The sequence below is a fragment of the Etheostoma spectabile genome, chromosome 15 (assembly GCF_008692095.1).
Source record: "Etheostoma spectabile isolate EspeVRDwgs_2016 chromosome 15, UIUC_Espe_1.0, whole genome shotgun sequence".
Taxonomy (NCBI): domain Eukaryota; kingdom Metazoa; phylum Chordata; class Actinopteri; order Perciformes; family Percidae; genus Etheostoma; species Etheostoma spectabile.
In genome coordinates this window covers 10,161,503-10,186,818 of record NC_045747.1, presented here as the reverse complement: position 1 = coordinate 10,186,818, position 25,316 = coordinate 10,161,503, and the positions used below count along the sequence as shown (strand labels likewise).

Here is a 25,316-nt window from a genome sequence, read left to right as displayed (position 1 = left end):
ACCGAGGTGGTACCAAATGCTTGAGAAAAATGCTAAAAAAGTGACCTGACTGTGTCAGATCACAGGCTTTAGGAGACCATTAATTATGACCTGGCCACGGAGAGAACATTTAGCAAAAATTATATGCTTGTCATATCCAAGGTCAAGAACATCCCTCAGACTGGCCTTTGCTTTCATCCTCTGAGAAAAATTTGCAGGTTTGTCCCACTTCCAGATTCGTTGAGGCTATAAGTCATTTTGACTGAATGGTTACAATTTGTGAACGTCATTGCTACTACAGCTTCCCTTTACTGTCAAGATCATCACGCTGCTTTCTCTGAAGTAAAAAACAATGGCGAGGCTGAGTGTAATGATTGGACAAACCTGCTTATGCTGTAGTTCAGTCATGTACTGAAGTTTAATTACATTGTTTTAGTCCAGCAGCCTTTGATTTACTTCTACTTGATATATTATGATCTAGATGAATGACAATGGGACAGCGGTATTCACTCTTGTTTCGGACAGATGTAGTTTTCTGACCTCAGCAGCACAGTCCAGACTACGCACACTTCCTCTTCAGCGATAAATATGTCTGTGATTTTAACACTCTGTAAAATTATGTGTATAAACTGTATCTAAGTGACAGTCACTGAGATAAACCAGGGGTGTTTCAAATTGTTTAAGGGGTAACAAGAGGACACTTGCTACATTACCAATGGTCATATGTTTATGTTTTATCGGTTCATGTTGAGGTCTGGAGCAGGGAATATGCCTGCTGGCCTGTGCATGTTTTTTCATCCAAAATGCTGAAACTGTGACCTTATTATTAGCAAAAAACAAAACCTTGTGTTTCTTTGCTCTGCTGATGAATTGATTATGTTTATATTTATCCATTTGATCTGAAGGACAAGCTGATCAGGCTGTTGTTAATACGCCGGATCAGGAGAATTTGCCAGAAAGACGTCATCAGCATCATTGACAAGAGCTCGCTTGCCAACGCTGGCTGTCAATTTCTTTTACACAGTGCAGCCAGCACACACTAACCAGCTCGTTCAGTTAAACAACACCTCAGAGGCTCCAGGAGTTTAGCTGTGACGTTGCTTAGATTTTTTTGAAAGTATAGGTGGAACTATGTATGTGCTAACTTTTTTCATGTAACATACAAAGAAAATCTTCAGCTTTAACAATTAGGCAATGGCAGACTGACTTGGTGACAATTAATTTAAATTTTTTTTATTAAACAGAAAACGGAGAGTCCCATTTTCACTCTAAGCCAGAGCTTTGTGGCAGTTTCATTGGCTAATGTGGAAAAAACCCTTAGGCAGCACTTCCTATGTAGAACCAAATCAAATCGGCTCACTGTGCTCAATGTGTCTGATCAATAGATTCCTTGACTATGTCTCATGCTGGCAGAATGCAGCTGTAGATTAATTTGCTGACAGATGTGCCATATTGCAAACCCACATACTCACCTCTGAAATAACCATATTGATCAGATATGTTGCTTAACAGTGTTTTGTGCATTAGCAGTTTGTGGGTGATCACGCAATGCTGGTGTATTATGCAATATGTGTGTCCATGTGGTTTTGAAGACAGATCACATTTATGTTGTAATTTCTCTTGAAAATCAAAAAAAGGTGAGACATATTTGGATTTATAAATATTAGGACGGATGATTTTTTTTGTTCATTTGTGGCTTTGAGAAATAGGAATTCTACAGTATATACTCCTGCTTATTCTGCACATTGCAACCATTCCTTAAGACACCTAGTGGTGCAAATAAACTTATTTTCCATGGTTTACTGAAAGAGATTGTGAGAAGCAAATGAGGCGTTCTTTCCATTGCTGTCACTAAAAATGACTTCTTGTGGAGCAGACTGATATAGCGTGGGGTCTCTGTGGGCTTTCACAGAACTAGAGTGAGTTAGTTTGGTGAATTATAGTAAGTGATGGTGTGAGCTCTGACAGCGAGCAGCCTGGAATTTGGGCCACAGCTCCAAATTAAAGGAGCACAGCTAAAACAGTTGAGCCAGTCTCCAGATGTCACACATTTTGGGTCAAAATGCAAATCCTTGGAAAATTCTTGCACAGTAGACTGCGGATGCTTCGCTTAGCTTGTGTTAACATTGAAGTTTAAAGCACATACGCACACAGTATTGTCCACTGAAACTGATAGGTGGATTACAATCAATGCAATTTCAACATGTTTTTGTTATCACATTTTTATTGAAAAAAAGGACAAACTGTTTCCACCAACTGCAATATTAATATACAATATTTTGCATTATAATTTACAAAAGATAAAAAAAATCTGTACAGTCTCTGGTTTGTGCAGGAAGGTGGGAAGATGACCCTGGTAGAAAAATAAAGACCTAAGAGAGGAGAAGTTTCAATGTGAGAACAGATCAAATGTTTAAATGTTTTTTTTTAAATAAGTATAAATAATCCTTAATAGAAGCAGTACAGTGTTCTGGCTTCCACTGATCCATGTATGAATGTGTCACAATTACAGTTAAGAGACATCAAAGCTGAATCCTGTGTAAGACTGAAGTCAAGTGTGCTACATTGTTTGACTGAAATATCAATCAGACTGGATCTTAAGAAAACAAGGGTCCGTTCAGTAAAAACAAATTCTCTGGTGAGGAAAAAAGTGCACTACAGCTTTGGAAAACACACTGACATAATCATGGTTGTCTATATCTATAAATAACATTATAGGCGGCATTTGCAATCTTCAACATGGATACTTCATAAGACATTTAATACATTTGGACTCTTGGGCTTCCCTCTAAACATACAATGTGTAACTTAGCAGCACTTATCATCAACATTCATAACCTTGGCTCAGGGTTGAGCTTCCTGTCACGTTCTACCACCGACCATTAGAACATGAATACCTGCAAGGAGTGGCAGTACAGTGCACAAGGAATCCCCTCTTAATGACTTTTCTTCATGTAACATCTATTGCAGTGTGTGCCTCCACCGAAACTGAGACGTTTTTAAGGCACACGTTGCAAAAGATGCTATACATAAACAATGATGGGCCTGTGGAGCACAATGTACTTGTGCTCATAATCTGTGCGAGGCGAACCACACTAAGACCACCACACTGAGGAGGACAGTAAATATACTTTGCTAAGAGACCAGCTCATTAACAAACAGTAGCCTTTGTGCAGGTTCTTTAACTGGTCAAAATGTTTTAGTAGTCTTTAAAACAAGATTATTGAAGTTCAAACGACGCATTTCAAAAACAAATCACTTTTATTTTTTACTCTTTCCGATTTAAATTTAATATAAATAAATACTTATTTTAGCCATATACAACCTTATGGGATGTTTAGGCCTCAAAATACATATTATTCCCAGGGTGTTCAATGCAATGTGCAAAACTGGGAGTATAAATTTAAATAAATTAGAAACTCTACTTTTCTGGCAAACAATATTTTTCAGAACCCAACTGGCTAGTCTACTCAATAAGCAGGGCCGACTGCACAGTGTGTAAGTGAACGCCTCCAACTCATTTTATTTCTAGCTCAATGCAACCAGTTCATTTATCACCATAAACAATATAACATGTCTGCCTTCCCATGGTGTCTTGTGCATGAGCATCTGCAGAGAGAACTTCACACTGAAATCATAATTTTTCACAAACTGTCATGCATCATAAACAACAGGACCAAATGCAATAGTTTTAACATACACTGAAGTAATTTTTAACCCTTCTTTTGTCCCTGCAGTCATATTTGTGATTCTGCTGTCAAAGGCCTTGATCCTAAAGGCAAAGAATCCACATTCCCGTCAGACTCTGACACCACATCTGTGTTTGTGTCCTCGAGTGCACCGGCCTCAACACCCCTCACATCCCAGTTTTCCTCCTCCTTAAAGTCCTCCTCCATCTCAACTTTTTCGAGAGCCACCTCATTCTCGTAGCAAAAGGAGTTCCTTGAGCTGGCTGCGCTGGATTTCTTCTCGGCTAGTTCCCTGGCACTACAGTTGGGTGTGCTGGGTACCTCATACGTGTTTTCAAAACGAGAGTAGTCCACTTTGTAGTAGTTCTTTTCTTCAAAGAGCACCGGCTCAAAGCGATAGCCCCAGAGGATCTCGCTGGCCACGTAGGAGCTCCGACATTGAGTGGTCATGGCTGTAGCCTCCACCATGCCCTCCAGGATTACCACAATCTCAAACTCTGACGTTTCCAACTCTTGTCTGCTCATCTCATAGAATGGGCTGTCCTCATCAATCTCATGTACAATGGTGATTGGAGACACCAGGAAGATTCTGTCAATGCCACTATCGAAGCCTACGTCAATGTCTACCTGATCCAGTGGTATGAACTCTCCCTCGGCGGTGGTGCGAGACTTGAGTAGCTGAGCCCTGACATGGGCCTCCACCAGGTGACTCTTCCTCAGGTTACCCACACGCCACATCAGGCAAAGTTTACCATCCCTCATGGCCACTGTAGCATAATGGCTAAACACCAGAGTCTCATTCCTTTTTTTGGGCTTAGCCATCTTGGCCATCACAGCGCCAATTATGAAAGCATCGATGATGCAGCCCACAATGCTCTGGAAGACGACCACAAAGACGGCAACAGGGCACTCCTCCGTCACATAGCGATAGCCATAGCCAATAGTGGTTTGGGTCTCCACTGAAAACAAGAAGGCAGCGGTGAAGCTGTCTACATTGGAAACACACATCTGAGTCTCATTCTCTAAGTCTCCGTAACAGAGGGCCACTACCCAGAAGACAAAGCCAAAAAACAACCATGACAGTAGGAAGGAAAGGCAGAATAACAGCAGCATCCAGCGCCAGCGGATGTCCACACAGGTGGTGAAGATATCTGCCAGGTACCGCTGGCCTTTCTCACTCATATTGATAAACTGCACATTGCAGTGGCCATCCTTCCTGACGAAGCGGCTCTGATGTTTGCACTCTGTGTGCACCTTGTTGACATTGCCGTTTCCGTAGCCATTCGGAACGGCAATAGTGGCCAGCTTCATGCCATCTTCTTCAGAGGACACAATGCTGTAACGGTGGCTTCGCACACTCCCCATTACTTCCACCTGGGAGGGCTGGGCCGATTCTGCTTTGGAAAACAGTCTAAGTTTCTGGTAGAAGCGTTGGAGAAACAGTTTTGAATGATCCTAGGGACAAACTCAAGGAGAAAATGTGGACAACAGGATTGGATCCTGCAGGGAACAGGAGAGGGCAGGCCTGTGTTTCTACTGGCGTGCTGTGCACTTCTGGTGAGGGCAGGTCACGCCTATCTGACGGCTGCTTGGGTCTTCATCAGTGAAGTGGGCTGTGGAAATTACACAAAGAGAGAAAAAACTGTTTTAAAGGAATTTAAAGAATCCAGAGCAAAGATCAGTGTATGTGGTTACCTGCGGTCTAAATAATGCAGAGTTCACTTAAAGTTAGCGGCACTATTCTTGCATACACAGACAATATACAAACAGAGTATGCAATGCAGTCAGAAAGCACAGGGAATGCATTGTACATGCATTATAAGTAGTAGATGAAACAATGTTATTCAAGCATTAGATAGCTGATAATGTGGGAAAGTTGTTTCCCCTGCTTAATGTAAGTATTAATGGAATTAGGCAGATCAGTCCAGGGATCTGAATCAAATTACAGAGCAAGTTCTTGGTAATCTAGTGAGCCACTGGAACAAAGTAGCAGCTCTGTTCAGATGTGTCTGTAAACTTTGCACTGACAGAAATGAGAAAGCTATGCATAAAGTTTTGTATGTAATGGTATTTAATCACAGTGAGTTCACAGTTTCAAATAACACATGCACACACATAGCCAAAACGAATTCACAACTACAGTTTGCACCACTACATCATGGAACAACATTCAATGAACCTTGCAGCATTTCAGAGAGGATGGGTCTCTTTCTCTGAAACCAACAGTAACCTTGCATCATATGTAATAGAGCAATGAGGACAGCTAAATTAGAAAATCTATTGACTTGGTGTGTGTGGCCTGAGGGGTCCATTAAAATGCAACACCACAGGCTACAAAAGGCCATGGTCAGCCAGACATGCTGTGCTAGTGCCAAAAATAAATCCCCAACTCCCTTTTTGAAGCAGTCCCATCTGAGGGTCACAATTGTGTCAAAGTGTAAAGATCCATAAAGTCTAGGGGACATTTACAGTGAATGTTCTAAATAAAATGTCTTTGATTTAATGTTTAATACACAGCAAAAATGGAAAACGACAGAACTTTTAGGTGACTTGGGCCATTTTTAAAAATTCCTAAATCTAATTGTGTGTGTGTGTGTGTGTGTGTTAAACTGCTCTGAAAATGATCAAGTCATGTGGGATAAGATGTGCAAAACGGGGTCCTAAAGTGTTTTGCGTCATCTTTGTTTTTCTCAACTATTGATGTCACTGCTGCTGGGTCAACTAGAAATAGCAACCTATCACGCACACTAAAGCGTAATATGGGGCTCCATTCGTTTACGGCTCAAATTATGCCAAATGTTTCTGTTGAATGGATTTCAGTGATTTTATATGATTCTGAAAATGCTGTACATGTTTTCACAAATTATTAACATAGTAAAGTTTAACAGGAAAAGTAGGAAAGACACAGGTTATGCATTTTATGACACAGGTTGTAAACCCCCAGTGTGAATCAAATGAATAACTTTTGGGGTTTTGATGCACTAATACATATGTATATATCACACTCATTACTGCAGGTTGGTACGTGGTGACAGACCATGGTTTCAAAAGGCTGCACAACCTGTGAATGTTTGCTTTGCTTGTGTTTTCAATTAGAGCCAACAGCTGAGGCAGATGGAAACTGGTTACATAAACCAATCAATAACTATGGCCAATCATTCAGCATCTTTTGTTATAAGCTTTTACAACCCCTATCATTTTTATAAGAAAAGCCTTTAACCAGTAGCCTAAGTTCACATATTTGTAATAAAGTCAGATTTATAATTTTTACTCAACAGAACAGGTTTTGTATAGTTTTATAAAATTCAGCTCATCCACAGACATAATGTGCAACAGAGTTTAGTTCAAATTAAGGACAGGGGGCAATACAGATCATCCAGTCTACATCCTGCAATCTCCAAGGGCAGAAAAAGCAGTGTAACTATGTGAATAGCCTAATAATAATAATAATAGTAATAATAATAATAATAATTATTATTATTATTATTATTATTATTATTATTATTATAATAATCCATATATCCATTTGTTATTTTTAATAATATTACAGGACTTCAGTGTTAGCATTTCGTAGGGAGACTATACAGTATTTACACTAATTTGCAGTGTAGCTATATCGCTCACTCCACATTGTTGTTGAAATAGCTTATTACACCTACCTGTTGTTCTTTGCGATGTAAATCTGCCGTTTCCTTGTAATAAGTTCCATATGTGCCACATATGCACACTGCGTCCCTTTTATTTTTGATGCTCTGTTATGTTCACCCAGCTTCCCGTCTTGCCCTGCAAATTCTGCCATAACCCTCTCCTATATAATACTGAATAAGATGTTTGTCATTGCAAAGACAGACTTTAAAAACACGTGTGTCTGTCCCCGCCCCTGTGTCAGCGGCGGCCAATAGAAAGCTGCAGCGCCTGTTTGGTCTTAGCCAGGGAGCCCACATGGAGGGTTTACATCTGTCTGTGATAGAGAGTGTTTAGAGAGGGGAGTCAAATCCCCTTTTCTCAAAGGAAGGTTGAAAACATGATTTGAAGTCTCACATTTAGTGCAAAGCATATCCAGAGTCGCAACAAAACTGGTTGTGATTTGTAAATTTAGTTTTAGGTAAAATTGGAGTTCATATCATGTGTTTGTCATTTTCTGTCAACAAATCAAGCAAATATACTGAGAGTAGTGTGGAGTAGGGCCTACTTTTATTGTGATATCTGTGACTTTTCTAAATAATCACCAGTGCTGGAGTGACATTAATTGCGCTCAGTGAACACAAGGTGGCAGTGTAAAGCTACAAAGAGGATGAACTCAGTGTGCTGACATTACATAATGTGTTCGATTATAATTCATGTTTCAGAGTTTTACATGGGAAACTTTTATTAACTGTTAGTGTATTATTATTATTCATCTAAAGCATTACAAAAAACTTATAAACACTATAAGTTCCATATAAACATGTTTACAAGAGCATCTCATCACACTAACCAACACAAGTCCACCTTACAAACAAGTTTGGTGCATCACCTCTTCAGTGATATCAGGATTCACTTTGTAAGTGTGTCCATTTCTCTTATTTGAAGGAAAGAGAGGACCAAGGGACTGACTGCCCTCTACAGGACGACCCCTCCTGTCTAACTGTTCTGCACTGAGCAGGGGCACAGGCACCCACGTGGTCACGTTAAACCGAGCGTAGTCCACCTTGTAGTGGCTCTTGTCCAGTTTCAGCATTTCCTGGAAGCGCTGGCCCCAGCGGATGTCTGCTGGTGTGTAGGAGGTTCGAGTCTGGTGGAGCATACCTGTAGAGTCACCGGTGTATGTAAAAGACACCACTATCTCAAAGTCGTCCCCCAGCAGGTCGTCAGAGCCGAGGCTGTAGAGGGGACTGCCAGGCTCCAACTTGTGGATAATAGTGACTGGTGTGGCGAGCACAATGTCTCGATTCTGGATGTTCAGGTCCTTGTATGACATCACAATTGACCCCATTGGCTGTTTCACATAGCGGACTAACATAGCCCTGGCAACACCCTCCAGGATGTGATTGCCCCTGAAGTCCCCAAGTCGCCAAGACAGACACAAAACCCCGTCTCGCAGGTTGACCACTGCACAGCTGCTAAAACCAACCGTCTGAGATCTCTTACGAGCAGATGCCATTTTAGCAACAACAATACCAATGATGATGGTGTCAAGGAGGCAGCTGAATACATCTTGAACCGTCACCAAAATAATTGCCACAATACAGTTCTCAGTCATCCCCCTGAAGCCGTAGCCAATAGTTGCCTGGGTCTCCATTGAGAACATAAAGGCTCCAGTAAAGCCACGTACATTGTCCACACATATAGCATGTTCTGCATCATCAACATCCCCATGTACATATGCAATGAGCCAGTAACAGAGACCAAAAAAGAGCCAAGAGAAAATGTATGAGAGGGAAAAGATAAGGAGCATCACCCTCCAGCGGATCTCCACAAGAGTGGTGAAGATGTCTATCAGGTACAGAGTCCATTGTCCAGGGGCCTTCTGGAAAACCACAGGGAAGCAGCCATCTTTCTGCATGTAGCGCAGCCGCCTAACCTCATTTTTCCTGCCCAGTGTGTGGACTGTAGTGTAACAGGTTTCAATGATGACCTGCTCGCCTCTCTCGGTGCTCATTATGACCAGTGCGGCCTTTCAGTCTCCTGTAGGAAGACAGAAGTGAGATGGAAAATGCATGTTGGATGACAGTTGAATTACAATGGGCAGGAGGCCCAGCACTTTACTTATTACATGTGACTAAAATGTAAAAAGGACCCTGAGACACGTTTGTCTAGCTGAATCCTTCTGTTTGAGCAAGCAGCCTAGGTCACTCACGGCTATCAGCAGCAAATAACTTGAGCTCTGGGTGTGAAAAATGGACACGAGCAGGACTTTCTTACTGGTTGATTATTTACCACAAGTTCCATTACAGTCTGGACACTGTCCACATCAGTTTTGCTAAAAGTGCTCTACAAACACCTTAATACATTATAACAACGTACAATCATGCAGAGAATTGGGGAGGACAAATGAAATTAATTTAATAATTCAACTCACCATAAACTGGGCATTATAACATGTAACGTCAGTACAACATATTATATTATAAGTTAATTATTTGATACTTTTATCCAAGTTGCTTAAGTAATAAGGTACAGAAAGAGGGCTCAGAACAAACCCAGTACCAAAACCGTGGTTGTGATATTGATAGAAATTACAGGCAGTTGCACTCATGTTTGTGTTTTAGATGACTGATGCAGATTGTGTAAGCCCTGTGTATTGTTAATGGTGGTTAGGCCTGGTTACTGTTTGGAAGAAGTAGTGATTTCATTTGTTTGTTATTTATATTTTTGATTTTGGTTGTTTCTATGTTTCTGTTCTACCATTTTTTTGCAAATGATAATGATTTGTCAGTTGACCCTTTATTTCTGTGTGCTGATGAGCAACTTGAATTGTACATTGTACTGTACAATAGTGTTTCGTTTCTTTTTTATGTAGCCTATATGTATTCTATCTACATCTATAGTCAGGAATATATTGATGTCCCTGCCGAGAGTACCAGCTGCTAAAAGCACTGTGATCTTTGTGACCTTTTGAAGCAAAACTCCTATTAGTTTTTCGTTTTAGAATCACCTGTTGATTTGCATGGGTTTTTATATAAACTGTTTAGAATAGTTTGACCTATTATGTTGGTTGTGTGTGATGCCAATTCAACCATCTGTAACTGTTTCTTCCTCCTTTCTGTCTTAGACAAAGCCTTATCCATTATCCATGAGGTTTGATAGCTGACTAAACTGGTCTCTCTCCTCACAGCATGTCACATGATGCCGCACTAAACTTTAGTGAGCTTTTTCACCAAATATGTCCCCAGATTTCAAAATGCTAGACCCACTGCCTATATTATTTGGTTAAATGCACAGCATTTTTTCTCAGCTTAATACATTTACATGTTGAATTGAATCATTTAATACTCAGTTTATTCACTGGACCTATTAACCTAAAAGGGACTTTTTATTACTATTCATGTTCTTATTGGGTTTAAACAAAAATATTTTGGTAATGTCAAAATAAATAAATTGTCAAAAACATCCCAGAAAGATAAAAGGTTGTGCAAACTATGTGAACATGTGGACTAACATGAAATGTTGCATGTGGGCTCAGCATATTTTATTGTATGCATGACACAATAATAAAAATAAAACAATACTTATTCCACTCATGAGTGCACCAGGACAAAAGTCCTTTGATCTTGACTTTATCCAAGTATTGATCTTATCCCATTTGGTTATTATCATCTGACAAGATTAACTAAAGCTTTGGGTCAGAGAATGTCCCAGGGAAGAACTTCTTTTTAATCAGTTTGGCTTATCTAGTTTTTCAGTTTTGGCAAAGTCTGTTGCCTTCCAGATGTGACCTGGAACAATGATAAACAGCCTCTTGACAAAAGTCCTAAACAGACTTATTTTATAGAAGGAAAAAATGAAACCATGTCACTTTGTTTTTGCAAAACACGTATAGACATGTATAGACAAAATAACATATGCATGGTTGTCCTGAAGTGTATATAATCTGTCTGTACTCCACAAGTCCAAAGAACGTTTGTCTCGATTAATTAAGCAGTACCTTGCCCTCTATTTTTGTCCTCATGAGGGTAAATTATTATCCTTCAACCACCTTTAATAGCTTTCACCTCCAAGTGCTTCCTCAATTGTCAAAAATTAACCACAACACCTTCCTTTCAGTAACATATACAATGCACCAAAGTCAGGACATTGTTGTAGATTTATTGTAATTCACTAATCTGACAGCTGCTTGAGCTGTCACTGATAAAAGGCACGCTATCAAGTTTATCTTTTAAAGAATGCTGTGCGCAGTCACATCACTCACTGATCAATATGTTTTTTTAAGCCACCTTTTTCCTTGCAAGAGGCTTACTTGAGTCACCTGGTAGCACATAGCTGATGTTTATCTCAGAATAAATGGCTTTTCAATAGTTAAGTCTAAAACATGCAAAAGTGCCAAGTGCAGTCTTTAAAACACAGTGGCTCTGTCAAGTAAATAAATGTTGATCCAAATAAGATGTCACTAGTTTAAATGGGTTCCTGCTGACTGTAAGCAGTAATTGAACACATAGGTAAAAGACTGTGGAACTATGCATCGTCCCCTTTAGACCTTTAGAAGCAAAACTGCAAGAAGAAAAACCTTGTAGTTACACAGTTTATTTTGTGTTTCATTAAAGGTTCATAAAGCAAATAAAACAAACAGACACATTTCAAAGTTTCATTTCTGGTGTTGTAGAATTACTAAAATCTTTTGCATTGACTGTGATGCAAAAATAATGTTGTAGCAGGTGGGGACGGCATTGTAAATAAGTAGAGGAAAATGCATCGACGAATAACAAGTTACCAAGTCAACATGCCTTTAAAAGAAGATACATTCTTGCCTCATAAGCTGCAGTGTCTCCAGTGTTTCAGATAGTTGATTTCTAAACAGAAATCACTGAGTCCTTGGCAGAGGACAAGAACAGGTCACAGGACAAGGAAAATGATTCCTGCAGAATTACCCAAAGTTTTCTTGTGTATTTATTTTTCTCATTGCAGCTCCAGAAGTTATTTTGTGTCATATTTTGTTATATGGTTTATGATCATAAAAATTCCAATTGATGCAGTTGACGTACTAAAACATGTTGATGTTTCCCCATATTTGACATGAATTCACAAACAAAATAGGAAAAAAATAGATAACAAAATCACTTTTTACCACGACCCTCATTTATTTCATGATGTTTCTTCAGTTCATGTCAATACTCAAAAATAATAATTGCTGGCATATTCATTTGTCAGTGAGTTAATTCATAATGTTTAATTGTTGCAACTTGTGGTTGATTATTTCCTTTCTGGCTTGCTTGACCCTGCTCATATTTTTAAAATATTATTCTGTGGAGTTGTGTACCTATTCCGCTGCATTAGTTATTATTTATTAACTTTAAGATTCTTCACAGTAAGTCCAGTAAAAATCGATGACACTAAACTTACCACCAGAATTCTGCAAGCATTTGAAGAATAACTAATTATAATTATTATTAATAGCTAATTTTGTTTTCTCCACTTTATTTACGTCAGAATTCTTGTTTATTACTTTGAATATGTCTTTTAAAAAAAGCACACATATTTCAATTTATCAACTTACTTGCAAAGTAGAAACTAGAGTTTGTCAGGTGTCTCATCAGTTCTGCCGAGCATTAAACGATGTGTTGCCACCTTGGAAGTAACTTCCAAGTGGAGTTGGTTGTAGAGTGTTGTGGGCCGGCCTGGCCCTGAGGAAAAGTTCCATTTTGTTCTGATATCACAGCAATCCCTTCCCTCTGAAACCTTATTGGGCAATCTGGAAGACCGAATGACCTGTGGAATATTTCCCTTGGGACAAAATAATTAAATGTCCTCTAACTGTTTGCTTCTGGTTGAAGAAATAGAAATTGTGTACTTTCACAAAATGTTAAAGGCAAACAAAATATTGATGATTTACATGTCATTGTAAAGCCCTGTATATTTAAATCGATTCCTTTTGAATGTCCTTGATTGATTAGACAGAAAGTTAATCTTTGCTCAAGGTTCTGGCACAAGGATTTGCTTTTTCAATTTTGCTCTGATTTGACAAGAGAGATCACAGCTGAGCCACCAGGATACACTTGACTTTTATTGCAGTCATAAGAGCATCCAAAGCTGTTGTAAATAGGTTGACAAACCTTACGGTGTTTTCAAAGACTGAATGTGACCTCCATTCCCCTTTGAAACCTTCTTGATTCATCACGTATTGCATGTTTAAGATGATGTGTGAAGACAGAGATAAGAGACATTCCTCTGAGAGATAACTTGGAAATAACAGTTCATTAGTTTGTGATTTACAGCCAGCAGCTAAATAAAGAATAAGTGAAAGCACAGACCGACAGATCATTGCATTACTTCCTTTACTGCAGTACATTATAAAACCATAAACTTTGAAAGTCCAGGAAAGTATTATGATTAATTTGATTTAGTGTCCCACACTAAGACACAACATCCATTGTGTCAAGAGATATATCACTATTGCATACGAGAAAAAATAAGCTAAACATAGATTATTTATAATTGAAAATGTAACTGGATAACTGATAACATGACTTATTATCAGTACTATAAACAATACAAGTTACAATATTTGTTTAGAAAATGAAAGTAAAAGCATTTTTGATGTCAGCAGAAAGACAACATTAAAATAGCAGTAACCTGTTGGTAGGGACGGCTAGTTTTCTTCATAGTGGTGGGCTTCATGTGGTCAGAGGACCAATTTGGAGATATGAACCAAGAATGCAGAGATGTGTTAGATGTGTTAGAACCTGGGTGACAGACAAAAAGGAGAGGCTATTGTCATTTTTTCTTCACCTGAAGCAGAAAAAAAACATGCACCAGTTCCCCCACAAGGTGGTGCATAGAAGGAGGTTGAGCCTGAGCAGCATGGAGAGCTTTTGAACATTGAAGGCTGTTGTTTTTCTGACTTATTTGAAACCAGAAGGTGACTGATAATGTGTACTGTATGTATGAATGTATATATATATATATATATATATATATATATATATATATATATATATATATATATCTACAGTGGGGCTTGAGTGTTTGGGCACCCCAGTTAAAAATTTGTATGAATGTGCATAAAGAAGCCAAGAAAAGATGGAAAAATCTCCAAAAGGCATAAAATGACAGATCAGACATTCATATAATATGTACAAAAAGTTTTATTTTATTTCCACCATTTACACTTTCAAAATAACAGAAAACAAAAAAAATGGCGTCTCCAAAAGTTTGGGCACCCTGCAGAGTTTTATGGCCTGCACCGCCCCCTTTGGAAAGCTGAGACCTGACAGTGTCATGGATTGTTCTCAATTATCATCTGGAAAGACCAGGTGATGTCAGTCTTAAGGTTTTAATGCCCAGACTCATCTGACCTTGCCCCAACATCAGCACCATGGCTTCTTCTAAGCAGTTGTCGAAAGTTGAAACTGAAACAGTTGACGCTCACAAGCAGGAGCAGGCTATAATAGTAGCAAAGCGTTTTCAGATGCCATACTTCTTGTTCAGAATGTAATTAAAAAATCATCAGGAACAGTGGAAGTTAAAGCAAGATCTGGAAGACCAAGAAAAATATCAGACAGAACAGCTCGCAGGATTGTGAGAAAAGCAAGTCCAGACCCACGTTTGACTGCACAATCCATCCAGAAAGACCTGGCAGACACTGGAGTTGTGGTACACCATTCCACTTTAAAGAGATAATTGTACAAACATGGTCTTCATGGAAGAGTCATCAGAAGAAAACCTCTACGTCATAAAAATCAGGGTTTTTAAGTTTGCAAATGAACATATAGACAAGCCTGATGTATTGTGCAAAGACGTTCTGTGGACTGATGAGGTTAAAATAGAACTTTTTGGCCGTAATGACCAAAGGTATGTTTGGAGAAGAAAGGACACATAATTTAATGAAAATAACCTCTGTCCAACTGTTAAGCATGGGGGTGGATCAATCATGCTTTGGGGTTGTATTGCAGCCAGTGGCAAAGGGAACATTTCACGAGTAGGAGGAAAAAAAGTGTTTCCAAGATGTGATACTTGCCAAAGGGGGCAGTACAAGGTATTGACTCTGCAGGGTGCCCAAACTTTTGCAGACCCCATTTTTGTTTTTTTGTTTTCTGTTATTTTTACATATTATACAAATGTCTAATCTGTCATTTGATGCCTTTTGAAGATTTTTCCATCTTTTCTTGGCTTCTTTATGCACATTAATACTAATTTTTACCTGGGGTGCCTGAACTTTTGAGCCCCACACTGTGTGTTGTTTGTGTGTGTGTGTGTGTGTGTGTGTGTATAATTATATATATATATATATATATATATATATATATATATATATATATATAGATATTATATATATATATATATATTATTACATGTAATATGTATAGCAAGAGCTTTATTAATTCCAAAGGACATAGTGTGACAGAGACTGCTCAGAAACAATTACCACCAGTGCCTAATAGACTAGATAACCAATTATAAGTAAATTAAATAACAAAAGTAACATGTTGTGCATGATATTGAAAACATTAGCAATAAATGGTGTAATGTCATTTAAATGAAGCAGAATTGCAATGTCATATTAATGAAGATTCTAATTTGCTTTACGTATGAGCCATATTGACAAAAGTAAAAAAACAAACACTGAATTCATCACCCAGCTGCCAAAGTGTATAATGGCCATTCTATAACAAGACACGCTGTCCCTCAACCACACTGAAACCACAGTATTTGTCCTTCAAATCCCATGACTGGGGAACTTTCAGATCAACTCATGTCTTCATTAGGTTGCTTCAGCTCACTCTCCTGTATGACAGCCACAGTCCCATTGAAAGGCAGAGTAGCATGCCAAGCTTTATTAACAAATAGCAGCTGGAGCCGCATTTGCTCGGCTGGCAGGTAAACAGACATTGAATTGTAATTGCACTTGTGTTCTGTTTGCACAGGATCACTGAGAGATGCACTGAACATGCGATCGTACACTCACACACCATCGTGGGTTGGTCATATTGTGTTATTGTGCCTATGTTGTGTTGTGAATATCCGCTTAAACATCAGTGACAGCCTATTTAATAAGTGCTGTGATAGTCTGAAGCCTTAAAAGGATGGCACACAGCTTTCAATGTGCCGTTCGCACATCACGTGAAGTCTTACAGTCAGAAATGTTGAGATTTCTTACCCACAGTCTGTGGAAGGTTATCTTCCTACTGAGCTTTCTAAAAATAGGTAAGTGGAACTTTCATTTTGGACATCATTGTTTTAGGAGGAAGCATGCTTGGCAAAGTATTTCTAAAAATATTCAATGCTTTGGTGCATTCTCTAATATTAGGATGTGGACATGCTGACTCCACCTGCACAACACGCAGATGTCTGGCTGAAATGTTGATCAGTCAAAGCCGTCTATCCCAGCCACAATCTGAAAACTGCACCCAAAAGATTCACGTGCCATTCATTGAGTACCAGACTCTGTCAGTTGTAAGTATTGTATTGTATACATTTTTCTGTGCCTCTAACTGAGAAATGTTTTTTCCTCTCATAACTAATAACAAATATTATTACAGTAATTAACATTTCTTGTGTAATTTTAAATTTTTGTTGCCGCTATTCCTAAGTGTTAGAAATGTTGCAGAAGATGTGCTGATATGAGAATGGGTTTTGATCAAGTAAATTATAACGAAGTCTTACCACATTTTATCTTTTTTTAACAGGACACAAAGAATCTCCGCCTAATAAGTTGGCTGCAAGCTGCACTTGTAAGCGTCAAGTCAATACTGGACAAAAAAGAAGATATAATGTAGGTAGAGTATGTTTTAGTCACATACATTTTTCTGAAACCACAGGCATGGACAGATCCGGACTTGGGATGGAACACATTAGTTTACCCATATAATACAGTGGTTCTGCCAGTAAACACAGTCTGGACCCCAGAACTCCATGTGACAAACGGGTGAGTAACTTATCACAAATGCAATTAATCGACTGCTTGTTCGTCAATTCACACACGTCTTGTCTCTCACCTGGGCAGAATAACAACAACTATGGAGCACGCTTCCAGTGATCTGCTGGTAAACAGCAATGGCACAGTCAAGCATAATGTGATCATAAAAGCAGAGGTGAACTGTCAAGTTAACCTCTTCAATTATCCCTTCGCTAGTGATAAATGCCCTGTCGCAATCCAAACGTGGTCCAAAGATGGTAAGCTCAGCAATTCACAAATACAAATATTTTATTTAAGTTTTATGGCAAGTGATACTGTCCTTAATTGTATTATTTCACATGTGTTATGTGTTAATTCTGAAGAAGATGTTAATGTATCTTATGGTGTGGTTATGTATTTCCTTTACAGCTATGCTTTTCAAAATGTGTTTTATTCTTCCTATTAGGATTGCTTTTTAGAATGTATCCAACAATGTCAAAGGAGCATAAATGCTCATTTAGCTTTGGGTAAAAGGCATGTGGGTTTTAGGGAATTGTCTATTTATTTCCTGCCAAAATGTTGCATGTAGCTTTTTGTGGAAAATCCTCACTTTACCATGTCAGCTGTTAAAATGAAAGAATACAGAACTATGGGAGACAATATAGGTGAGGTGGTTTAAAAATTATTCAGCTATGATAATTCCTCATCAGGGAGCTGCCTAAAGTCCTATAAATTGTCTCAGGTCATACCAATTGAGGCAAAGTCAGTATAGGTTGAAAATTTAAATTTTGAAAATAAAAAAAAAACAATCTGAAGTTGTGAAGTTGGAAAGAAGTGAGCTCACTAGACTTCTGTAGCTCACTCTTCATTGCATTTATGTGAATTTTGTTTTTAGTATGTTTTCTTTTCATGTCCATATTATTCATGTGGATTTGTTATAAAATCATCCTGTTTATGATGTATGTGATGTCTGCTACTGGGACCTTGAACTTCCCTTTAGGGATCAATATCTATCTATATCTATATACGGTATCTAGCTTGAGGCTAGCGGCTCTAGGTTCAAGTGTTTTATGATGTAGGTTAAAACTGCCCATCATTACATGTCATTTATATGATGCTTTTATCCAAAGCAAATGACAATTGCTATATGTCAAAGGTCACACACATCTGGAGCAATTAGGGGTCAAATGTCTTGCTCAGGGACACATTGGTTGCTGTATTGCAGTGGGAATTGAACCCAGGTCTCCCACACCACAGGCATGCGTCATGTGCACTGCACCATCACCTCCCATCATGAGTCTGTCAGTGTCATGAAAGGGCACTGCTCATTTGCTCTTTTAAAGAATGCTTTGCTTTCTTCAGGATGTGGTACAGAGCTGGTATTTGGTAAGGTGATCCTGATTGATAGCAACCATGGAGATTGGCAAACTGACAGTGTGGCCCTCCAGCAACATATAGGCAGAGAGGATCGCAATTACATCCTGGTAAGTTAATGAACACATGAAATGGTCTTTTATACTTAATATAGGTAATGATAAAGACCATTCATTATCATTTTTGTGCTTTAACTTTTAAATTAATTGTGACATGTCTGATGAGGTTAGAACGAAACGAATAGTCGAGTAGGATTTGTTGCTTTTCTTATTTGTCATTCCCGTCATATATGACAGAAAACACAATTGAGTGTTAGGCTTTAGGCAGGGCCCATCAAGCAGTTAAATTATGTTACCTTGGACTGTGGGAACTTGTAATGGAGATTTATTTTATGACATTTTATAGTATACTAATCAATTTATTAAGAAAATATGTATGAGACACATGTTGAAAATGATTCAAGATTTATTTTTTTCTTACATACTAGTATTTAACCATTTCTGAAAAACAATGACAAGCTGTTTTTATATTGTACTGTTAAATTCTGTCTGCCATACTCCTCAGGTGGGATTGAGCCTCAACTTTCTGAACCCCTTCATAACGTTACTGCTGCCCAGTTATCTGATCATCTTAGCTGATGTGTTCAGCTTCTCTCTGTCGCTGGAAGGAGGCGAACGCAACTCTTTCAAAGTCACTCTGGTGCTCAGCTTCACCATGTTCCTCATCATCCTCAACGATCAGCTCCCCGGAGACAGCCAGTGCAGCCCCATCATCCGTCAGTCAGCTCACAAACACACTCACAGTCCATATCCATCAACAGCGTCACAGTTTACTGAGTCACTAAACTGTCTTGTCCGTGCCGCAGGAATCCACTTCGCTGTTTGTCTGGTCCTCATGGTATTGAGCATGCTGGTGTCCATGATGCTGACACGGTTGGCCAAAGACAGCAGCCTCGTTTTTTGCTCCAAGGGGTCAGTCCCAGAAAACACAGCACACAATGACAAAAAAGAGGACGAGGGTGAGGAGGCCTTGATTGTTAAACGAGTACTGCATGTGTTGAGTCTGTACTGCAGTATTTTGCTCACAAATTCTTGATTTTTGATTAACTAAATAACACTGTATGACTACTCCGATTGTGTCTTAAATCCCTACAGAAGTCAAAGCTGACATTAGTGTCGTTCAGCTGAACAGTTCAGAGGAGTACAGTCGAATGCTCAGAAAGGTGTTCAACTTCCTGGAAGCTATTGAAGCACAGACACGGAAAATTGAGAGAAATCAAATGTTTGCCAACAAAATTGACAAGACATATTACTGGTGCTATTTAATACTAGGCTCTGTGTACTTTTTTGCCATGACGTATGTGATGATGAACTATAAATGTACAATCAACCATTTTGATTTCTGGTACTAATAAAACACATCATTACTATAAAAACAGCCAAACTGAGCTGTTGTCAGTCTCATAAATTCAAATGCAAAGATTAAAAGATTGATGTTATTCTCAATATGTCAAAGGCTCATAGTTTGTCTCTTGATGTCTGATAAAGATGTGTTGGCATATTTCTGAACATCTAACAAATAAAATAATTTTATCCTTTACTCCTAATATAATTTTGAGTGATCTGAGTGTATTAAACTGTTATTTAAAGCTAGGATATCTGCACACATGACAAACCATGTTCCTTCAGCTCTCAGAAGTGGGAGATTCTGCAATATTGAATAACATCTTCAGGACTTGTATAGCAGTTTAAAATGTAGATTTTTCAGTAAGTTTAATCCATGGAATAAATGCTAAATGTCTACACAATTTCAAAGATATTATATGCAAGGAAAAGACTTGAAAAATTGTATGGGAAACCAAATTTGCTAAACACTGTTGTTCACTTGTTTCCACCTAGTGGTTGAATTATTCCCTAAAGACAGAGTGGTGGCCTACTGCACTTGGTAATCTTCAACAGAAATATATCCAAGTGCAGTAGGTCACCAGTCTGTCAGTGCTTGTACTCTGACTTGGACCTGATCAACCAGGATGACTTCAGCTGATTTGATTAATACACAACTCTGTTTATCTCCACCATTACAACAAAGCTGCTGAAATGAGAGGTAAATATATTGGTTTTTGAAAAAATGTTAAGAAAATGTAATGCTTACACTTTAACATCCTGTGATACCCCAGAGGACAACCCTTTGTTATACTATCTCATTTATAATTACAGTTCAATATACAGTATGTTGACATGCCGGAAAGTATGGTTATACATTCTTTATTGTATTTATTCTTTTACTTTTCTATGAAACAACAATTTCACAGAGAAGTCCAATCACCAATCACCAATTTTTGTGTAAAAAAATCCATCCCAAATAGCACTTTTTTCAAAACAATGAATATGCCACAGTTTGTTGAAATAGGGCTTGTCACAGTCTCTCCTAGCTGTAGAAAGGTGGCCCAATGCATTTTTGGTCTTAGTGCCTGAATTGTTGCATTGAGCCAACAACAAAAAACAACAACTAATTACTCCTTGTAAGTACAGGTCTAATATGGGTAATAAAGTGCTGTGTGATCTCTGCACACATGTAGCAGTGCATCAGCTGTGCTTCCACCCAATATAGTCCCAAGTCAATTTCTGCCTAGGAAATTGACTAGTCTTAATCTGAGTTGCTATTTATACTTGTTGTGAAAACGCAGGCCTCAAGAAGTAATTAGGTTGTTGTTTTTTTGTTGGCTCACATTTGCTCACAACATGCTAACCGGCAACAAATAACTCCATTCACTATGCTAAGCTAACTAGCGGCGGCGCTGCCAGTGTTGCACTGAACTAAAACAATGCATGCACTAAGTGAAGAAATGCATTGGCCCACCTATCTACAGCTAGGGGAGACCGTGATAAGCCCTATTTCAAAAAGGGGGTGGCGTGTTGCTTTAAACTTCTCCCATACCATACCCAACAATGTCATATTTAACAAAACACAACTGCCCTAAATTTAGGGCATTGCCTTGATACAAATTCCATAAGAAAGAATTTTTAACATTAATAACTCCTGCTTTTTGATAAATTAAAGCCTATTAGGGACTGTGACAAAGCAATGTAAAGTAATGGTTTGATTGTGATTACATTTTACGACTACCTTACATCAGTAAAAAGTATGACTGGTCTGAACTAACACACTGCCAACATTTATTCTCAAAAGCAACCATATTGTATTTTATTTTAATTAACAGAAAAGTTATGGCACTTATTCCTAAATCCATCAGTCAAGAATTGGAAGAAACAACATACACAATCAATTTGATCAAAATCTTGTAAAGAGTGAAATTACAAAAAACTTATATATCCTCAGAAAAGACAGGAAGCAAGTAAATATAATGAGTGTATTACAATGCAGATGTGTCGTCACCCCTCCTCTTCAAGGTTCCTCTGATTTCTTCAATGCCTTAAGTGAAAAATTAAAAAAAACATGAATGCATCATGTCATTAAGACAACAATATAAGGAGGGAAGTATGATTACTCTTCATATACCTGTTTAAAGAGCTGGACACCAAGATAGTCCTTTGCCATGTCTCTCAGATTGGACTTTCCTCCAACCTTGCATCTGACGTAGCCATACAGGTTGGCCCATTGTAAAACAAAGCCCATGATTACCACAGCCTGAGGGGCACAAACAGGAATGAGACATTAACTAACAAATAGCAGCTAATTAGACAAAAATGAAATTGACTTAACTTTCAAAAACACAGAACTGACCAGCCATTTGATCTTGAAGGAGAAGATGGTACTGAACACAAAAACAATCCAAAAGATGGGGCATACAATAAGTCCAAGCCAGAAGATCCGTGACTCAGCACCAGACGTTGCGTTGCGACTGTGTGTCTGTTAAGAAAAGAATGTAACAAGATTTTGTTTCATGCTATTCAACAACAACAACAAAATCAGAAAAAATTGGTATAGTCTTTGGAAAATAATGTACAATGTCCCCATTGTGCCGTATGATATTTGTAAGAGAGGGCAGTGCACTATTTTAATTTGCCCAATTGGTTCATGAAGCTACATTACATTGTAAAAAGGCTTTGCAAATATTATTCTGGCCCCAAAAAAGGTGTATTAGCCTGTGAAATTGTAGATTCACATACAGGAATGCAGTCACCTCTGTGCTTCTTTTGACATCCCTGTATTTACTGAGATCTCTATTACTAGAACTATGGTTGCCAAGATCACATTTAGTGAAATTGAATACAATGGACACACTAAAAGGCAGTTTATCTTACAAAGGATGTTGTTCTTCCAAATGGGTTTTCCATGTCAGAAACCTTTATTAAGAAAACCTTATTCTTTTGAGGTGAAAGTAGCCCTGTGGCACACCAGTCCTGAAATGTATCTGATGAGCGTCTGCTTACCTTCCTCGACTCAAATACCCAGTGGCTCTTTCCATCTTTATCCACTTGATTCCACCACCGAAGGCCCACCAACAATCTGCCAGATACATTCTTGGAGTGGGGGGGGGAGAGTGAAAAAAGCTGTAAATGCAAGCCTGGTACTTTGATTAGACATGTTTTGTCCAAATATTCACAAAACAACTCCAGATTCAATCTGACAAGGGACATGGACATGCACAGAGACAAAAAAGAACGACAAAAATATGTAAAATAAAACAAAAACTATAAACAGCATACCTAAAGTTGCAGTGGTTTGAAAATGAATCAGCAACAATTTGTCAAGCAAAAATGCCAAACATTCTCTTGTAACAGCTTCTTTAATGTGGTTGTAAACTGAATATAGTTGGGGTTAAGACAACACATGCTGAATGTGGGAAATTATAACAGCAACTTTTCAATTTTTTTTATACACATTTTTTAAAAACTACTGTATATGATTGATTATTGTGAAATTAAATATTCAGATTTATCAGTAATGGAAATAATGGCAAGTTGCAGCCCTACATGAAACACAAACAAGGTATTATGTGTTAATCGGGAGCATGACACCGGACCATGTATTTCCGTAGTGGTCCTGTAGTTGAACATGCCCACCTTGACGGTCCAGAAGTCGCATGACAGCAGGAGGATGATGGTGACCATACAGGCAATGAAACGACTGCTGAAGATGTCACACAGTAAGTAGACCAAGATGGCACTTGTTCGGAAGAAGACATGGAAGAAAGAGGCCAGTGGATGTCTGAAACAGGTTTTATTCTCCATAGTTAAAACAAAACCTTTTGGTCAGGAAATTACAGTTATTTAGGAACCACAAAAGTAGCGAAACTTACCTAATTTTGGACTTTCTTTGCTTGATGTCACCGTCATCTTCACCAAAAAGAGGAGCGTCTTGGGAGTCCTGAAAACAGAAGAAACATTAGCAGGTTAAGCTAATGCTAACCTACCAATGATCTGTTTCAACAGCTTGGTTTGCCATTTCAATCTGAAAAGTCATGCATGTTAAAGTCTAAACTATCGATTCAGACAAGTCGCGCAATATTTACTCAAAAACAAATACGGTTCCTAGCCTAATTACAAATTAAAATGTTGGATCACGATCACCTGTCTCAGCATGTTCACCATGGATGTAAGAGATGTTGACACTTTTCCTTTACAGTCCGTTAATGTTAATATAAATATATACAGTCTACGGTTGACACACACGGGATGTATTTCCTGGTGACGTGGTTGTAAACAAAACCTTGTGCTAAGGACCCAAAGGAAGTGTGGCTTTAAATGTGCCTGACTCAAAATGGGCCAAACATATCAATCTAGCCCATAGACTGTACATTTTAACAGTCTATGATCCAGCCCAAATAAATAGCAATTTATGTAGTGGTGGAAGAAATACTCAAATATTTTAAAATTTGCTTTACCACAGTGTGAAACTTGTAATGAAGTAAAGTAGCCTATTAAAACGCCAAAGGCCTTCTCATTATACAGAATGGCCCGTTCAAAAATAATGTTGGCTATTTAATCTAATGGATTCAAATTATTGATAGGCTACAGTAATTAGCAAGCATCACTATGTTGCAGCTGGTAAAGGTGGGGCTAATTGGCCTACTCCTAGGCAGCTTAATTTATTAATAATGTATCATCATATATTTGTTGATTTATGTTATGTATAAATAATCTGAATCTGCAAAGTAACTAACTAAAGCTGTTAAAAAAAGTGATTTAAAAGGTACGCCATTTGCTTCTGTCCCAATGCGCAATGTGACGTCAGAGTGCCATCTTTTCTATGTAATTTTTGCACGTCTAATTAAAAGTATAAACTTGTGCTATTTGCAATACAAAGAGTGTATATAATTTGTTATAGTTATAGTTTGTATTAAGTATGCATTTCATTATGATATTCAGATCTACCATAAATACATGTATTTTAAGTTCCATTAAAGAGTGGAGGTGGGGTCACATTTGAGCCTTTCAAAATTTACTGTCCATGACAGATACCCACTCCCCATGATGGATTCTGTGTTTGAGTCCCTCTCCCGGTCCGCCGTGTTCACTAAATTAGACCTTAGGAACGCTTATCACCTTGTGCGGATCTGGGAGGGGGATGAATGGAAAACTACCTTCAACACGTTGCTGGGGGCATTACAAATGCCTTGTCATGCCCGTTGGGCTCACTAACGCTCCTGCTGTTTTCCAGGCCCTAGTTAACTATGTGCTCTGTGATTTTTCATTTTTTTTTGCATCGGTTTGTGTTTGTCTACCTTGACGACATTCTGATCTTCTCCCGTGACCCAGTCCAACACACCAAACACGTCT

General features: G+C 38.4%; 4 protein-coding genes across 5 annotated transcripts; 1 reads left to right on the top strand and 3 right to left on the bottom strand.

The window, feature by feature from the left end:
- Positions 1-2,224: 2,224 nt before the first annotated feature.
- Positions 2,225-7,684, bottom strand: LOC116703289 (inward rectifier potassium channel 2). The gene is made up of 2 exons (XM_032537940.1): positions 7,328-7,684; positions 2,225-5,281 (listed from the first exon to the last, which is right to left on the bottom strand). Exon 2 carries the CDS (start codon positions 5,031-5,033, stop codon positions 3,717-3,719), a length of 1,317 nt encoding a protein of 438 aa, XP_032393831.1. The 5' UTR covers positions 5,034-5,281; positions 7,328-7,684; the 3' UTR covers positions 2,225-3,716.
- A 23-nt stretch (positions 7,685-7,707) lies between these two features.
- LOC116703290 (inward rectifier potassium channel 16-like) lies at positions 7,708-12,949 on the bottom strand. Its single transcript, XM_032537941.1, has 2 exons — positions 12,862-12,949; positions 7,708-9,335 (listed from the first exon to the last, which is right to left on the bottom strand). Exon 2 carries the CDS (start codon positions 9,307-9,309, stop codon positions 8,161-8,163), a length of 1,149 nt encoding a protein of 382 aa, XP_032393832.1. The 5' UTR covers positions 9,310-9,335; positions 12,862-12,949; the 3' UTR covers positions 7,708-8,160.
- Positions 12,950-16,349: 3,400 nt separating this feature from the next.
- LOC116703342 (5-hydroxytryptamine receptor 3A) lies at positions 16,350-20,143 on the top strand. The gene is made up of 9 exons (XM_032538009.1): positions 16,350-16,508; positions 16,612-16,757; positions 16,991-17,035; positions 17,123-17,229; positions 17,308-17,477; positions 18,562-18,683; positions 19,138-19,348; positions 19,439-19,591; positions 19,728-20,143. Exons 1-9 carry the CDS (start codon positions 16,388-16,390, stop codon positions 19,982-19,984), a joined length of 1,332 nt encoding a protein of 443 aa, XP_032393900.1. The 5' UTR covers positions 16,350-16,387; the 3' UTR covers positions 19,985-20,143.
- Positions 20,144-21,287: 1,144 nt separating this feature from the next.
- zgc:112148 (Golgi apparatus membrane protein TVP23 homolog B) lies at positions 21,288-24,261 on the bottom strand. 2 transcript variants are annotated; one of them, XM_032538011.1, is made up of 8 exons: positions 24,206-24,224; positions 24,108-24,149; positions 23,837-23,904; positions 23,601-23,745; positions 22,968-23,057; positions 22,318-22,443; positions 22,093-22,221; positions 21,288-22,005 (listed from the first exon to the last, which is right to left on the bottom strand). In XM_032538011.1, exons 2-8 carry the CDS (start codon positions 24,126-24,128, stop codon positions 21,979-21,981), a joined length of 606 nt encoding a protein of 201 aa, XP_032393902.1. In that variant the 5' UTR covers positions 24,129-24,149; positions 24,206-24,224; the 3' UTR covers positions 21,288-21,978. The 2 variants fall into 2 exon arrangements, with proteins under 2 accessions (XP_032393902.1, XP_032393901.1); XM_032538010.1 differs by having other exon boundaries at positions 24,108-24,261.
- Positions 24,262-25,316: the final 1,055 nt, after the last annotated feature.

What these genes read in the sequence shown, in the direction of transcription:
- LOC116703289 (XM_032537940.1), bottom strand. Translation starts at nt 5,033, where the DNA reads ATGGGGAGTGTGCGAAGCCACCGTTACAGCATTGTGTCCTCTGAAGAA.
- LOC116703290 (XM_032537941.1), bottom strand. Translation starts at nt 9,309, where the DNA reads ATGAGCACCGAGAGAGGCGAGCAGGTCATCATTGAAACCTGTTACACT.
- LOC116703342 (XM_032538009.1), top strand. Translation starts at nt 16,388, where the DNA reads ATGGCACACAGCTTTCAATGTGCCGTTCGCACATCACGTGAAGTCTTA. An exon ending in CCAAACGTGGTCCAAAGATG is followed by an intron (nt 17,478 to 18,561) that starts GTAAGCTCAGCA and finishes TGCTTTCTTCAG; the next exon opens with GATGTGGTACAGAGCTGGTA. An exon ending in CCAGTGCAGCCCCATCATCC is followed by an intron (nt 19,349 to 19,438) that starts GTCAGTCAGCTC and finishes TCCGTGCCGCAG; the next exon opens with GAATCCACTTCGCTGTTTGT.
- zgc:112148 (XM_032538010.1), bottom strand. Translation starts at nt 24,128, where the DNA reads ATGGTGAACATGCTGAGACAG. An exon ending in CAAAGAAAGTCCAAAATTAG is followed by an intron (nt 23,746 to 23,836) that starts GTAAGTTTCGCT and finishes AACCTGTTTCAG; the next exon opens with ACATCCACTGGCCTCTTTCT. An exon ending in GGGTATTTGAGTCGAGGAAG is followed by an intron (nt 22,444 to 22,967) that starts GTAAGCAGACGC and finishes TTTTCTTAACAG; the next exon opens with ACACACAGTCGCAACGCAAC.